The 17,493-nt window shown below is 32.8% G+C and overlaps 3 protein-coding genes and 1 pseudogene across 3 annotated transcripts in view; 3 read left to right on the forward strand and 1 right to left on the reverse strand.

Moving 5' to 3' along the window:
• LOC125827362 (GDP-Man:Man(3)GlcNAc(2)-PP-Dol alpha-1,2-mannosyltransferase) overlaps positions 1 to 17,493 on the reverse strand; it is a 267,662-nt gene that overhangs the window by 143,950 nt on the left and 106,219 nt on the right. The gene's annotated exons all lie outside the window — the stretch shown is intronic.
• On the forward strand, positions 347 to 1,439 carry LOC125827415 (uncharacterized). The gene is made up of 3 exons (XM_049506729.1): positions 347 to 504; positions 692 to 1,018; positions 1,097 to 1,439. Exons 1-3 carry the CDS (start codon positions 435 to 437, stop codon positions 1,225 to 1,227), a joined length of 528 nt encoding a protein of 175 aa, XP_049362686.1. The 5' UTR covers positions 347 to 434; the 3' UTR covers positions 1,228 to 1,439.
• On the forward strand, positions 9,766 to 11,982 carry LOC125827418 (uncharacterized; annotated as a pseudogene).
• On the forward strand, positions 14,276 to 16,632 carry LOC125827411 (uncharacterized). Its single transcript, XM_049506726.1, has 2 exons — positions 14,276 to 14,922; positions 16,225 to 16,632. Exons 1-2 carry the CDS (start codon positions 14,540 to 14,542, stop codon positions 16,460 to 16,462), a joined length of 621 nt encoding a protein of 206 aa, XP_049362683.1. The 5' UTR covers positions 14,276 to 14,539; the 3' UTR covers positions 16,463 to 16,632.

Consider the following 17,493-nt stretch of genomic DNA (forward strand, 5'->3'; position numbering starts at 1 on the left):
AAGGAATAAAATTAAATTATAAACTAAATAAATTACAGATATAAACGCGTGGGCTCCACAAACTTCTACAAAAAAAAACCTTCCCCCTCTCTTCGTGCATACCAATTTCATAGAATTCGTCAAAATGTAGTAAGGAATATACATTATTACAAGTTGAAAATTCTTTTTAAAAAAAAATAAAATCAATAGTATCCACAAAAATAAAATATATTAAAAAATAAACTAACTAAAAAAGTAACAAAAAAATTTAAAGTAGATAGCGCATTTTCCTCCTCTTTCTCCTCCTAATATTTTCCTATATATATTCAAGTAACCCCTTCATTAATCTTCATCTCAAGAACCATTAGTTCTTCAATCTATTATTTTCCTTGAGTTCATCATCAACATTAACAACCCAATAAAATTTATCATATAACAAAGGAAAAAGAATAGAAATGACTTATATTATGAGATCATCTTTCATTCTTTTCTTTGTTAGCACCCTTTTTCTCCAAGGCACTCTAGGTACGTATTTCATAAAATTGTATAAAAAAAAGAGGACAGTCAGGTGCACTAAAGCTCATGTTATATGTGGGGTCCAGGATTTGCATCGTCTTTTTATTTCTTTGAATATATAGCATGATGTAAACGTTTCAATTGAATCTCCTAATTATTTGTACAAATATGGTTAATTTGGTTTGTTGATCTTCAGGGAGTTTCATCTGTGAGGACTTGCCAACAAATGTATGTGGATTCGCGATCGCGACATCAGCCAAAAGGTGTTTGTTGGAAAATTCATCAGGGAACGATGGGAAAGTTGAGTACCAATGCAAGACATCTGAGGTTGTTGTTGCAAACATGAGGGAACACATTGAGACAGATGAATGTGTCGATGCTTGTGGCGTCGATAGAAACTCTGTTGGAATTTCTTCTGATGCTCTGCTTGATTCTCAATTTACCTCAAAACTTTGCTCCCTTGCTTGTTACCGTAATTGTGCCAACATTATTGACCTTTACTTCAACTTAGCTGCTGGTGAAGGTAACAATATTTTAAACATCGTGCAATTGAGTTATTTTTGAGTTACAAAATTAATTTTATGATATCGCGATTGTTCAGGTGTGTATTTGCCTGATTTATGCAACAAACAGAGGACTAACCCACACCGTGCCATGGCTGAGCTATCAAGCAATGGAGGTCCAATCGAAGGTGCAGCTGATGCTCCAGCTCCGTCCCCTGTTTCTTTCTAATTTGTTCCAACACACATTTGAAAAAATTGTAATACTACAACATATACACATTTTCCATTACTTTTTTTAAAAAAAATAATATCGTCAATGTTGTGTTTTTATATGGTGAAAAAAGAAGGATGTGGGGGGAATTTGGGTTTATTTCTAATTCCCTTGGATTTGTGATCTACATCAAAAACTGAATAAGTATTATTCTATTGGGATTGCATCAATTCTCTCTTTTTTATACTTTTTTTCCTAGTTGTTTCATGTTTACTATAAATTTTTTTGGACAATCCTAGTTAGGAATCCTGCAAAATGAAATTTTCCCTTGGGAGTATTTCGAAATTGGGAATTTTCGCATATAGCCACTCAAAAATAGCTTAATTACGCTCCATAGCTATAGTTTGCTAATTACGATTCGTAGCTACATGTTATAGGGAGGAGAGTGACGAGTGAGATTGAGAGAGGGAGGAGAGAGGCGAGTGAGAGAGGGCAGAGAGTGGAGAGATCAGACGAATTGTATATGTATATTTGCTGAATTGTATATGTATATCTGTCAAATAATTGTATATATGTAACTAATATCTTGCAAGCGAGATTGAGAGAGGGAGGGGAGAGGCGAGAGAGATTGGGAGAGGGAGGGGAGAGTCGAGCTAGATTGGGCAGAGAGTGGAGAGAGGCGAACTATATATGTATATTTGTCAGATAATTGTATGTATATATATATAACTGATATACATATGTATTTGTATATCTGGCGGGAGAGATTGGGAGAGGGAGGAGAGAGACGAGCGAGAAAAGTCAGAGAGTGGAGAGAGGCTAATTGTATTTGTATATATGTCATATAATTGTATATATATGTGTATAATTTGTATTTGTATATGTATAACAGAGAACAAGTGACGTAATTAAAGCTAAAATTAAGATGCGAGTCCTAATTAATTTAAACTATAACTATATTAGCTAATCAACTAGTATATATTTGTTTTTCAGCATAATTTTCCCTTTCGAACATCCTTCAATTCGAATAAATATAACAACATAGGGTGTTTACACCAAATTAATGAATGAATGACATGTGTCAGAAGATAAACGATACCAGAGTTTATCGACCAATAATACATACCACTACGTTAGCACGCCTAACATTTAAAGTGACAACATTGCACGTTTCAAGAATGCAACAAAGATATATTCCATGTTCATGTATAACATAGTAGAATCATATCAAATTATAGTGCAATAAGCATTGATGGAGCATTAATACTGAAGTACAATTGTATAAGATGAAAAATACTTGGTGTATCTTCATGTCAAAACTCAAAAATGTATCAAAAATGCTTAAATAACGAGCGCAAAAACATAGTAGTAAAAATAAGCTCGTGTTACGTAAAAAATACTACAAAAAAGTGTGATCACATTGGTAGAATCAAAATAACCAAGTGTCATACAAAAGCTAACAAAGTAAAGACTAAAGATTAGACGGCAATAAATAAGACAATAAAGAAAAAGCATATTAAAAGAGATAACAATTCAACATGACTTGATCAATTGATCTACAGATGAGCAATTCGCTAATATAATGAATAGTACAAAAATATCAACCCCTTAAACAAGACTCTTCAACAGTAAAAAAGTACATTGTGTATAGAAGACAGGTTGGATCTCAATTTATAAGAGTCCAAAATCTTTTACTCCAAGAATCAAAGGATTAGTCAAATATGAAAGATTTATATTTTTCCTTTAGAAAAATCAACACTAATTATAAAAATAATATTCTGTCATTTCTTCAAGTAAAAGAAAAATTCAAATAAAATAAGAACAAACAACATCATTTGGGTTCCACTGGCGGAGCAACAATCTACACCATACAATTTCATCAGTGTAAACATAGATTTGATGGTGTCTAACTTGTGTTTGGACATACGATATGAAGTCATGATTTAAGATTAGTGATTGAATATGCAATTTGGAATTATAACTTGAAATTTAATTTTAAATTTTCCAAAAAGCATGATTTAGGATTTCAACTTTTGAAATGTAAAATTTGATGCGTGTATATATATATATTACTTTTTAAAAAGAGATTGTTCATATTATGTGAAAGAATAATTAGTTACTACTATTGTTGACGGGGGAATTTTTAGAAAATAAAAGTATGTGTATGTTAAAGTTTGTAATTACAAGCATTTATTTATTAAAGGGACATGAAAAAATGTGATTTATTATCAATGCGGTGCCTTAAAATATTTCGATATTTTGTATATGAGCTATGATTTGTTTCATTTGGTAAGATCGCGTAAGAATTGGGGAAATTATAATAGTTTTCACAACTTGTGGGGTTTTCATGTTTATGAAAAAAATAATACTATTATGGGAAAATTGTATATAATAGCAAACTATTAATTCAAATTAAATGCTATAAATATAGTTTGATTTAATTGTACCTCATAGCAAACTGTTGTTATTTCACCTCTCTCCTGGTGAATCTTGCTCGCCACTCTCGTTCTCTCCCTCGCCTCTCTCGCTTTTTATACAAACGCAAGTGTATAAAGTGTGTTTGTGTTTGTATAAAGCGAAAGAAAATTGTATATATACATAGATTTTCGTTCCCCTCTCTCCCCTCTCCCAGATCTCGCTCGACACTCGCCCAGATCTCGCTCTCTCACTCGCCTCTCTCACTTTATACAAAAAATGCAAATTGTATAAAATGTGTTTGTGTTTGTATAAAGCGAGAGAAAATTGTATATATAAATATATTTCCGTTTCCCTCTCCCAGATCTCGCTCTCTCACTCGCCTCTCTCACTTTATACAAAAACGCAAATGTATAAAATGCGTGAAAATTGTATATATACATATATTTTCGTTCCCATCTCTCCCTCTCCCAGATCTCGCTCGCCACTCTCCCAGTTCTCGCTCGCTCAATCGCCTCTCTCACTTTATACAATTGATCTTTTTGTCTATGTATACCAAAGCAGATTATACAACTGCTTTCTTTTGTATATGTATAGCGAAATATACATATTTATGTTTGCTATGGAGCGCAATTATACAAACTTTGCTATAACATACAAATATGAATTTTGTGTTTGCTATATGTGAAAGTTGCTCTACTATTATAACTTAAAAAATTCAAGTTGCATATCCAAACAAAATTTCAACTTCATATCCTAATTTCAAATCATAATTATATATCGCATATCAGAATAAATAAAAATATCATAACTTTGTGTAAAGGAGTCCAAATGACAAATTGTTTGAATGGCTTGAAACTAGATCAAAGCTAGAATAGAATCATGATAAATCTTCCAGTAGATAGAGAGATACGGTCTATTGAAGTTGAGTCATTTAGGCAGAAATTGTTTCTCCAAATCAAACTATAACTCCCAATATTACTCAATATAATATATATCATTGACAATCCCATTAAGTACTGCAACAATTATAAAAAAAACATCATGAAGCATTTTTAATTAACACAAGATAATATCCATGATCTTTCATTAAACACGTCCAGGGCGGGTATACAAGCTTAAGAAAAAAAAAAAACAGTTGTCTTAGGCCCCTAATATGTGGACCTTATTTTTCTAAGCAATAATAGGTTATAAGTATTATTTTTTTTAAAAAAAATATTTAGTATAATTTATAGAAATTTAAACTTTTCATATAAGATTTAAGAAGATAGAATTATTAGAAGTTTGACAAATTGATTAGCCGTAATAAACTTCATTTAAAAATAAAATAAAATTTAACGCTTCCATTTATATCTGGATTAAGTAGACCACTAATGTATTTGAGCAACTCCGAACACATCATCATGCACTCACAAGTAATCAAATATAGATTACACACACATGACCCCATCATCTTTTTCTAGGTCACTAAAAGCTTGTGTCAAAAATGACTCTCAACCTTCATTTTGGTCACTTCAAAGCTTTTGGAGATTTAAAGTGAAGTAGTAACATTTTGCATTGGCACAACCCTTCCTTTTGGGCCACCAAAAGATATTGGGCAACATTGCATTCTCATGTTGACCCGACCCTTCCTTTTGGGTCACCAACAACACTAATTGGCATATCAACTCAATCAAGAGACATCAACATAAAGTGACCATACAAGGCATATGTGTGAAACACTTAAGAGACTAATTTCAAATATTTTACATTTAAAATCTCGAGTCACTTAACATTAAACAATTCAAAGATCCGAAAGTGTCCAAGCACATCATTACAACATTTACGTCGTAAGTTGCATGGTTACTATTCAATTCAATTTTTTTTGGTAAGACATGGTGAGTCAAGCATCCGCTCCTCTCCACGAGCACTTAAATGTAAAATATTATATTTACTCACTTTTAAGCACACGTAATCACATATTTTTTCAACTCAACATCAAAAAAATATCTCACACACACACATATATAGAGAGAGAGAGAAACTCGCAAAAATTAAATATAAGTAATAGTACACTCATGAAAAGAATAGAATGACGCTTTGTACCACTGGCACAGAGCAAAGAATCCCCCTTGCGACTTGGGTTCAAACTAAACCAGAACCATACTTTACTGTTTTTATATTAAGTTGAGAATTTAAAGGGGGCTTATTTGTAACATTAAAATTGCTAGATAAGGGATTCGAACTCATGATCATTAAGTAGAACAAACTCACCTTGACTATTGAAAGTTTCAATAATGCTAAATTAAGATAATATTGGTGCACCCAGAGTTTTCAAATTTTGGATTCCCTTTGATTTGTTCTACAAAGATCCATCAGACCATTTCAATAAAAAAGAAGAAATGGCAATAACTTTTTGCATAGAGTTTCGACGGTTTTAAGCATTATGACCTTTTTACTTCAAGAGCTAATTTATCAATTTTTTCATATACTGAAAGTTGTACATTCTTTTTGGTATTAGGCATTAATATTGTGGCCACTTATTTTAATCATTAGCCCCTTGGATAGGTTTTTTCAATTTTCCGTGGTCCTAACTCCTAAGGCTCCTTTTAAATTAAAATCACTTTATTGTCATTGCCTATAACAAAGCAACCATATTTCCACTAATATTTCAATACCTTACCCTAGTGCCGGTAAAATGAGCCCATGTTTTGATAATCTGCCCAACTCGCCCTTATTTTAATGGGTTGGGTGACTTTTTACATGGGTAAAATATGGGTTGATACCCATATTAAACCCATAAAAATATGGGTAAACTATTAAAATATGGGTAAAATATGAATTAGCCAAATGGATTAAGCTTTTAACTTTTATTCACTTAAAATTCATGATATCACTAAAAAAATTTATAACTTCTCTTCCTTTTTATGTTCTTCTATAGAACTAATTTTTTTTCTCTATAATTGAAAAGGTGAAGTCTTTGGCCCTCCAAAAATATATATTTTAAATGTACATTTCTTTTGTTAATTATAATTATATTTTTATATTTGTTTAATTTTATATTGGATAATAAATAATAGTGTAAAATAAGCAAATCATGTATTAGTATTGACATTGCTTAAGCCTTAAAGTGCATTAAGCATGTTTTAGTCCTAAAATGCAACTATTCTTTTACTTTGAAATTAAAAATATTTTCCCCTTGTTATTACATAAATTTATTCTATATTGAAAAGTTAGGATTGTTTTTTTTGGACTTTTATTATACAATAAAACTAAATTAAGCATTTTCAACATTTTTCATCTAAAAAAAGACTAAAATATTTTTTCCATGTTGAATTCTTAAGTAAAGTACTATTTACTCAAGAAATATGGGTAAAATATGGGTAAACTAGTATTTTACCCAATCCATTTTTATCCATATCAAATATGGGAGGGTTGAATTATTACCCATTTTATGTTGACCCATTTTCAACCCACCCATTTGCCACCACTACTTACCCCATTCATTTAATCACGCAATTCACGCATGACTTAATGTAACGACCGGGTACCATCGTTATAGAAAAGCCAACGGGAAAAATTTTTGGGTCGGAAAACTTTTTCATAGTAACTTGGAATTTTTCAACCTAGTCCAAATTTGGACGAAATCGAAGTCATTAAAGCCTAGGGAAATCTGGTAGCAATTGGGTGATCTAATTATGACATTGATCACATGAGTAGATAGATAAGGCGTTAAGGAATCCGTACGACTTTACGGAATTGAATTCAGGTGAGTAGAACTCCCGAAATTGATCTTAGTGTGAACGGGTAGTTTCTGAGTGTCGTTGGTTGAAGGCATGTTGTGAAATGGGGGTATTGGAATTATTAAAATAGCTCAATGTTTCGTGCAAGCCGCTTTGGCGGTGATTTCTGTCGCCAGGGCGGGACCGCTATATCGGGGTGTTGACTGTTGTGGCGGGTCCGACGCGACTTAAGTCAGTAATAAATCCCAAAACATCTTTATTCTGCATTTTTCGACTTTGAGAGTAAGGAGACGAACCCCAGGCGATTCTTGACAGTTTTCCACCGTGTTTAAGGCTAAAGGTAAGGTTTTAACTCCCCAAATCCATTTTTCGATTCGTAGAACGTAATCTAATGAGTAAATATCGATGGGGGAGACTTTTGATCTGAGAATTATGGTGGGAAAAGCCCTAATTTGGGTAGTAGGATTATGGGTATGATCTAGGGTTGTAAGAATTGTTAGTAATCCGGGTAATTAGTAATTGTTTGTTGATTCTCGTATTATATTGATTGTTTGTAGACCAAGAACAAGCGGAACGAATCCGTAAAGGGAATGATCAAGTTTCTTAGGGTTTCAAACTTGTTTCGAGGTAGGTAATAGTTGTGATGTATGTTTGTTCTTGCTTCATTATGATACATGTATGTATGAGAATGTTGCATTATTGATCACATTAATTGTAAATGAGGATATATGAATGATGAATGTCATGAATCAGACTTGATAATTGTATGATTATGAGAATGTACTTTGTGATTGTGATTGCGGCTTGTTGAATGGATCGGATGTTGCATTCCGATACACTAACTTGGATCGGTTGCCACGTTCTGGCATAATTATGGGATCGGTTGCCAAGTTTCGGCATAATCATTGGATCGGGTACCACGTTCCGGTATGCTAACAGTTTGGGTTTGGATTCCATGAGAGGGCCAATGAATTGATATAATTGTATATCTTGAGAAATATGAAATTGTTCGTTGTTCGTAAATGATGATGATATTGTATATGTTCGATTTATGTATGTGATTATATTGTTGTATTGACTTATGTATGTTACACTTAGTGGGATAGTCGCGTGATCCTACCAGTACATTGTGATTGTGGACTGATACTGCACTTGCTCTTTCTTTGTTGAGTACAGAGCATCTTTAAGCGGCTATTGACAGACCTCACTTAGAAAATTAGTGATCGTCGTTCGAATTCAAGGGTGAGCCATTTCTTCCGGACTGCCATGAGTTCTCTTTATGTCTATGTCCACATTTCGGACTTAGACTTTCTAGTTAGTTATTAGTTCATTAGTTTGGGGTTGTACCCCTTCTTATTTAGACTTAGCTTGTTGAACTTTAGATATTTTGGTATATTGACTTTCAGGTTCTAGGTGTATTTTCCGCATTGTTTAGTTGTTAGATCTTTTGGAAGTTTATGGGAACTTCAGTCTTTAGCTATTTAACTTGCTTCCGTAACTTAAATGCTTAGTTTTTGATTTAGTTGCTTGGTTTGGGTTGTAGTAGTGGTTCTCCCACCGGAGAGTTAGTGTGGGTGCCAATCACAACGGTCTGGATCGTGACACTTAAGGTTAAACGCATACTAAATTTTTTGGGGTTCACCCTAATCTCCTCGGGAAAAAGTTGCAATATATATAGAATTTGAATATATTGAACACAATTACTAGAAATTGATTTAGTTGTTTAGGGAGTTCAAAATTCACATTGAGGTTTCAAGTTTAAATATTATTTATGCAATAAGTAGTAAATAATAAAGGAATTGTCATATCACGAAAAATAATACATGAATATTACGATATTTTGTAAGCATGTTTTAGAACACTTTTTCCATACATGTACATGTACTATTGCTTCCTCATGAATTATTCTACTAGTGTAAAGTTTAGTACTACACGTACCCATCAAACACTCAACATCTAAAAGATTAGGGGTTTAATGGATAGCTTTGGTTCGTATTTTTCAAATATCAAACTGAATTAGAACTAGGATTTTTTCGATTCGATTTTGTTAACTTCTATAGAAAAATTGTGCACTACATATGAGAAAATGTTATATATAATGCAGGGGTATACGTTTACCAAGACGGTCGATCAAGTTAAATTGTTCAAAGTAAACGGATCCAAGTCCTAATATATATATATATATATGTATGTATATATAAAGGAAGAAAAAGAGTAATATATAGCATCCACGAAAATTAAAGAAAACGAACTAAGCCATTGGCCCAACGTTTATACATCATACCGCAATCTCCTCCTCCTCATGACCTCCCTATATAAATTCAATAAACTCCTCCATTCTTCCTCAACACAAAACCAGAAAAATAAAAAAAATAATAATTAAAAAAAAAAAATAATAATAATAAAAAATCAGTAGAAAATGACATTCTCAATTAAAGACTCCTCCATTCTTTTCTTTGCTAGTGCCCTTTTACTTCAAGGCGCTTTGGGTACGTTTACTATATATACTCTATATTTAATACTCTTTTTATTCACGCACACAAAAGAATTCACATCATTGTATTACGATTGTACCAAAAATAACCACAAAAAGAAAAAAAAAACGATATATTATTTACATAATTATGAATTGTAACATGCATTTAGTTAATTAAATTCATTTCTCAATTGAGATCTCAATAATACACATATGTTATGAATTATATATATGTGATCAAATTATTTAGGGATAAAGGGTCTGAAAAATATCCCAATTTTGGTCGAATTTGCTGTTGCGATACTAAACTTTCATAAAGACCTATTACCTCCCTAGACTATTTAATACCGTATTTTTTAGCCCCTGAACTATTTAATAGTGTATTTTAAAGGTATATATGTGCCCACGTGGACACATCACTATTTATAATTTTACATTATTTTTTATGTCCACGCGGACAAATATATATGTTTAAAATACGGTATTAAATAGTTTAAGAAGATAATAGGTCCTCACGAAAGTTTAGTATCGCAACAGCAAATCCGACCAAAATTGAGATATTTTTCAGACCCTTATCCCAATTATTTATAAAGTTAAACTATAACATTTTAAAATTACATTACGTACAGATACATCATTTATTTTTGATGAACCAAATGCGTGACAACCTGACATGTAACACACTTGTCAAGTACTTAGTAATTATATTGCTGATGATCTATGTGTTGATTTTTATATCGTTTCAGGGGATGAGGATTTGTCAACGAATGTTTGTGCATTCGCGATTTCGACATCAGGGAAGAGGTGTTTGTTGGAAAATTCAGCAGGGAGAAATGGGAAGGTTGAGTACCAATGTAAGACATCTAATGTTGTTGTTACAAAAATGAAGGAACATATTGAGACAGATGAATGTGTTGATGCTTAATTGTGGTGTTGATAGAAACTCTGTTGGAATTTCTTCTGATGCATTGCTTGGGCCTCAGTTTGCTCCCCTGCTTGTAACAAAAATTGTGATAACATTGTTGATCTTTACTTCCATTTGGCTGCTGGAGAAGGTAACAACATTGTCTCATTCATAACATACATCATTTTTTAAATTTCTCACCATATATAACAACATCTTATATATCCAGGGTAATCTTATGAGTGGGATGGATATGTACTTTTCCAACCTTGATATATCGTCGTGTTTGTGCCTTAAGAATTGAGTTGTCTTTAATATTTAAAGTGAGACTTCTCGGCATGAATCAAGCCCTCTTGTATTTGTGTCCTCATGAGAATGGAGTCGTCTTTGTCTTTGATATCTAAAGTGATATTTCTCAATACGAAGATGAATTAATCAGGCCTCCTCATGTTCGTGACTATGAGAATAGACTTTGATCATATAAAAAATTACTAGACTTCTGAGCGCGAATCCAAATGAAGAAATTAAAATAAAAACATTGTAGTTGGTATGTGTCGTATAGAGTGGAAAGGAAGGGGCAACTTCTTAGGAGTAATTTGCTTATAAATGAATTTTGGAGAAGTGTTTGTATATATATAACAAATTCAAATTTACTTTCATTAGTTAGAAATGCTAAAAATGAATTTTTGGGTCGAGAAGTTGATGATTATCATTTTTTTAAAAACGTAATCTATTTTTTGGTATCATTTTTTGCTTGGTAATGAGTTTAATTTGGAGATATCGTGCTTAACAAAACTTGTTGCTTTCAGTTAATTATACTTTTGCTTGGGTCAAGTGACATTCCTTTAATAGTAATGGAATATAATCTTTAGTTGATTAAGACCACTTCCTTCTTAATTCAGACAAGCAATAGATGACAGTTACATTCACTATTTGAATTTAATTTACGTATTATATGTAAACGCGTTATATTTATGTCCTCCAGCTTTTGATATGCACAAGTAGACACTTAAAACATGTAAAGTTGAACGAGTACATATATACATCCTACGTGACAATTCACATTTATATGTATGCTGTAAATGTGCATCCTACGTTGCGTCCTAGGCGCTATTTTATATGTATGTTGGAAATGTGTAGGAGTATTTTTGCCAGAGTTATGCAAGAAGCAGAAGAACGGCCCACATCGTACAATGATTGAGCTATCAAGCAATGGAGCTGCTGATGAAGACGCTGCTGCCCCTGCTCCTAACTAAGTACTATTTACTTACTTTAATTTTCTAATAATAGGCTCGGAAACAATCATCTCTTTTCTTTTTCACAAGATAAGAGTAAGATTGTGTACACCATCCTTCCCAGACTCCGATCCACTTATAGGATACACTGGATATGTTGATGTTGTTGTAAGTTGTAACTTGTAACTTGTAACTTGTAACAGTATGTAGCATGTATTAGCTATAGGAACATGTATTATTTTTTTAAAAAAATCTTGTATTTTTCAAAAAAAGTATAATTTAAAGAATAGACCTAAAACATGAAGTGGTCGATCGTTGCCAAATAATTGTGATTGTCACCACTCAACACCAACTCCAATAATAGATATAGTTAAAAAAGGAAAAGAAAAATAACAAGAAAAAAAGGCATTAATTAATTTGCCTGCTTGAATTTAATCTTATTACAACAACCATTCCGTGTGTAAGGGTTAAAAAATGGAAAACCACAAAACACGTCATTAATTTTATTTTAATTCTATATTTTCTGTTTTTTCAAGCACCAAAAATATTTTCTGTTGAAATGAAAGTAATATCTTGCAGCCGGTAAGGAAAATGTTTTCGATTTTTTTTTTTTAGAAAATGATTTTTTTTTTTAAATATGAAAATTTACTTGCTTATATTTTAGTGTTTGGTAAGTGACTAAAAAGATATTACCTCGATAATATTTATATACAATGTAGCAAAATATTATGTGATGGGTTGGGGGTGCGGAGTGGGGTGATGGGGTGGAATGATCAAGGGGTGGGGGTTGTTGTGTTGGGTGCACGAGGAGGAGACAATAAACTTGAAATATCATTTATAAAACTTGTTTTTCATACGGAAAGTCATTTTTCCTCATTTTTAAGGTATTTTTTTCCGGAGAAAATATTTGTAAAGGCATTTTGATCCACCAAACATGGAAAAAGTAAAAAATTATTTTGACCACTAGGTCATACCCTCACACCCTAGGTGTGACCTAATGGTCAACAAATTGGATTGAAAACTATAAGACCTTTGTTTGAATTTCATCAAAGACAAAAATACATGGTGATTTCTTTTAATTTGTCCTAATTTTGATGGACAAAGTTAATTACCTTATATCTATTGTTGATTGAAGATGATAAATATCTCGTGGAATAGGCAGGGTGCGTGAAAGTTTGCTTGAACATAACAACAACAACAACAACATACTCAATGCATTTCCATAAGTAAAATCTGAGAACGTTAAAATGTCCGCAAACTTTATTTCTATTTTAAAAAATTAAAAAAAAATATTTGCGATAAATCCTCGGACACTATTTGTTATAAAAATTAAATGAAGTACTTTTTCTTCACTAGCTAGTAGCTAAACCTTATTCAATCCAAGCCTAAGAATAGTCACGAGACCCATTGTTAACAAGGTAATGCTATTTATTCCTTACTCAAATAGGGAGGCAACATAGTATTTTGATATACAAATATTATCTTAAAATAAACTGAAACTTTTTAAATATGATAATTTTCTTCAAGAAGAATACATTTCTTGATTTAGATGAACTATTTATTTATTTTATTTTTAAAACAATTTTTCATTGTATATAGAATAGGGAAACAAGAAGGTAAAAAAAATTGGGGAATCGAATTCCACACTAATTGTGTGGGAGATTTGCCTACAAGCTACAATATCTCTAAGAGCTCATTTGATCAGAAATAAGTTATTTCAGAAATTGCTATTCCATTTTTAATATAAAATAAAAATAATATTATTATTCTGAAATAAGTTATTCGACAATTTTATTCTAACCAATCACGAGAAAAACTCATCCTAAAATTAATCTTGCCTCGTACCAAACTAGCCCTTACCTATAATATTGTGGTTATGTCCATTGGATTGGATCTCACACTCACATTTCAGTAAAGAATGTGAATGTACTTAAAAGTCATATTTTGGTAAGAGTTACTCGTCAGTTTCAGAATATTGACTCTTGTGACCAAGTTTCAGATTCCGCATTTTTTGAAAGGAAAAAACAACAACTCACTGATATGGGACTCTCCAAAGAAACACTATTGATATCTTCGACTTCATCAGAATAACTTGTTTCCGATCAAACGATTCATTAACATAAAAATATCTTCATACTATATCTTAAATGGATCTATTTTAAACTCCACCAACTACTGCTACTACTGTATAATCACACATCACATCTCACTATCCTCTCTGTGACCCCCTGGGGGTAGGGCCCCTCCCCCTGTCTCACTGCTATTAGAACAGAACCATGAGCCTTTCGCTTTTTACGTTATTCTTCTTTTCCCTCTCTCTTTTCACTATTTTTAACTCATATCTCTCTTCTTCTCTCTGTTTTTTTTTTTGGTTCTAAATTTAAGATGTTTGAGTTAATATATCACCAAATTCATCACCCCACTTCCTTAAATTCATCAAATTTATAGCTGAAGTAGCTTCAACTCATGCAGTGTATCATAAAAATCAAATCTTTGAAGTTTCAAGATTACTAAAGACTTCAGCTTTTTCAAGGGGATTAATGCTTTTTCTTGAATTTTCTGTTTCTGGGTCGTTGAAATGGAAAGATTAGAGGTACCCCATGTGGAGTTAGAGTGCTCCGGTAACAGTCGCCGGAGCTCCGTTAGTGTCAGTTTTTCCGATGCCGACAAGGGTTCTTGTTATTCTCAGTTTTGTTCCACTGCTGATGGGTCTAATCAAGATGATTATAGCTATACACGTGGCAGTGAGTCTGCTGATTCAGTTGGTATAGAAATTGGAGATGATGAAAGTAAGGGGTATTTGGGGGAAATTGAAAGAGATTGTAGGATTTGTCACTTGAGTTTGGTGAGTTGTGGAAATGAGTATGGGGTTGCTATTGAATTGGGATGTTCATGTAAAGATGATTTGGCTGCTGCACATAGGCATTGTGCTGAAACATGGTTCAAAATCAAGGGAAATAAGTAAGTAAAAACCAAATCTTGAATTTTTGTTGTTGTTGGTTAGTAAATTTTGAACTTATGATGTATATATGATCAATGTGACCTTTTAAGATGATTTTTTAAAATTTTCCATCCGGTGTCCGGTACATATAAGGGAGCTCGACTAAATCTGGATTCATGTCAGGAAGTCCCAATAAAGCCCTCCCTAACAAAGGCGACTTTGTAGCTAGGGAACTCGAACACGAAATGTTCTGCATATTAGATGTGATGATTGACATCTCAACATGATGTCCTTATTTTTTGGCTTATGTTATGTCCAAGATTCTTTCACTTTATTAATCTTTGCAATGATATGGTTTGATGATTCTTGTGTTGGAAGTGTGTGCTTTTGATGTCAGTAAATGATCTGTAATGTTGGAAGTGTCAAGTGTGTGCTTTTGATAATCAGTGAATGTTCTGTAAGAATAATGCTTTTTTTCTTCTGTTATGTCTTGTTCTTGTTGAGAAAGAGATCTCATGATATATTTAATGGAAAAAGAGACAAAAGTTAATTAAAGAAGCTGGATGGAATAAAATGAAAAGCAAAAGAGTAAAGCAAGGACAGGTATGATTCAGATTTGTAAGTACTTTGTTGAGTCTTCTTACTTATAGGCTTTCATAAACTTTTACTCTTTCGTTTCTATTTCCTAACTGAAATTTGACATATACATTTCTTTATCAAACTGGAATTGTCCTTGGAGGAAGGAAGTGTTCATTTTCATTTTTCACGTCGAAGCATTATACTTTTCTGTCCTCACATGCTACTACTTATTCCCCAAGTCTTAAAACATTCATGGCCATTAATGGATCCAAAGAATTACTAGCAAATGTTAAGATCACATCTCTTACTTTGGATCTTCCTCCTTCCATAAATGGAGGGCTTCCTTTTCTCTAACCTAACATCTTGTGCCATAACTTCTTCATTGTTACTATAATTGCTAATTCGTTACGTTTTTTATTATACATTCTGGCCAGTGGTTGCTGTTCAGTATGATTGCAATTGATAGTTGAGGTGTATGTTTGATATATCATCTTTTTTTTTCCATATCCTAGTTTCTCAACTTTAGCTCGTATGATGATTTAACAAGGAAGATAGACGTCTTCCGACAAAAATGTTAAATTGTAATGACTTTTGTGCAGCTCAATCCTTAATTTAAACCTGTGCTTCCATATTGTTGATGGTTTTGAGTCAATGCTGGAAATCCTTTGCTGCACTAGTTGTTTTTTGTAAGCATCTTTCGTTCTTTTTAGCCATATAATAACCATTTGAAGTTATTTTTCCAGGACTTGTGAAATCTGCAATTCAATTGCACGCAATGTTGTTGGGCCAACTGACATTGAATCAGCACAACAAACTAATGAAATAAATGATTTGGCTACAAATGTAGTCCCTGTACAAGTATCTTCCTCTTCAGAGAGGCGAACTTGTTTGAATGGTCATCGATTCTTGAATTTCCTTTTAGCTTGTATGGTATTTGCCTTTGTCATATCTTGGCTCTTCCACTTTAACATCCCCTCATAGTATAGTAAAGAGTTGTTCATGTACCATGTGTAAAAGCCCTCTGAAGGCCTGAGATGTTAAAAAGAAATATTTACACATTCTTTTTCGACTAGCTTTGCAGTGCACCTACCTACCTACAAAGGCAAGCTGGGAAAACCTCGAAACTTTACAATAGAGGTTGAGACATCTTCAAAGATAAGTCTCCATTTTCGATGATTTTGTGTAAATGTTTTACCTTTAAAATGTCCTTTTCCAATATGGAGGTTGATAAGTTAGAAACCCCATTACATGATATGATATTTGGATTTGGAGTTGTAATTGTTAAAAATCATTTGTTGTATGCAACCAAAGGCCAAATATATGGAGCATGTCTTCTTATATAATGAAAATGTTCAAAGGATTTGTACATTTATTCTCTGATCTGCTAGACATACAATTTAACGGACTCATAAGTGTTTATATAATGGTGGAAATGTGACCCTAGAAATAAGCTGCTTTAGCTAATTTTGAAGGTCACACATAACAATCCCTACATTATCAATTTCTGCATAGCAATCCACATTATTATTCATCGCGTAAACAATATCTACATTATAATCCCAACATAACTAGCATGTGAAACAAACCATCCCAAAATGTAGTTTCACATCGGAATGAACAATACAAGGCAGATATGGGCTATCATGTGTTTATAGAATTTGAGCATTGCAACAACCAAACACTGCTAGAAGAGCAAGAAGTTTCATGTGCTGTTAGTTGCATTCTCCATCTTTTTAAGTAAAGCCTTTCAGCAAAGAGGTAATAGGCCATCCATATTGGACAAGGCATTCAATTAGATCTACTGACTCCATGCCACTGTTGCATGAAGGAACATTACATGCTCTTTACATCCCATGCTACATTAACTGTAAGATGAAGGATCTATCCCAGTCACTTTTGCTGGTCATTAATCATCTGTGCTAAATTTCTAGTCAGAGAGAGCACTTCATTTTCATCCCTTTTTCTGATATGGCAGTACCATTCGGGTTAGCATGTGCGCGACTAACTTACCT

This window comes from Solanum verrucosum, unplaced genomic scaffold (genome assembly GCF_900185275.1).
Source record: "Solanum verrucosum unplaced genomic scaffold, falcon-dt-bn FXZP01000138.1, whole genome shotgun sequence".
In the NCBI taxonomy this organism is placed as follows: domain Eukaryota; kingdom Viridiplantae; phylum Streptophyta; class Magnoliopsida; order Solanales; family Solanaceae; genus Solanum; species Solanum verrucosum.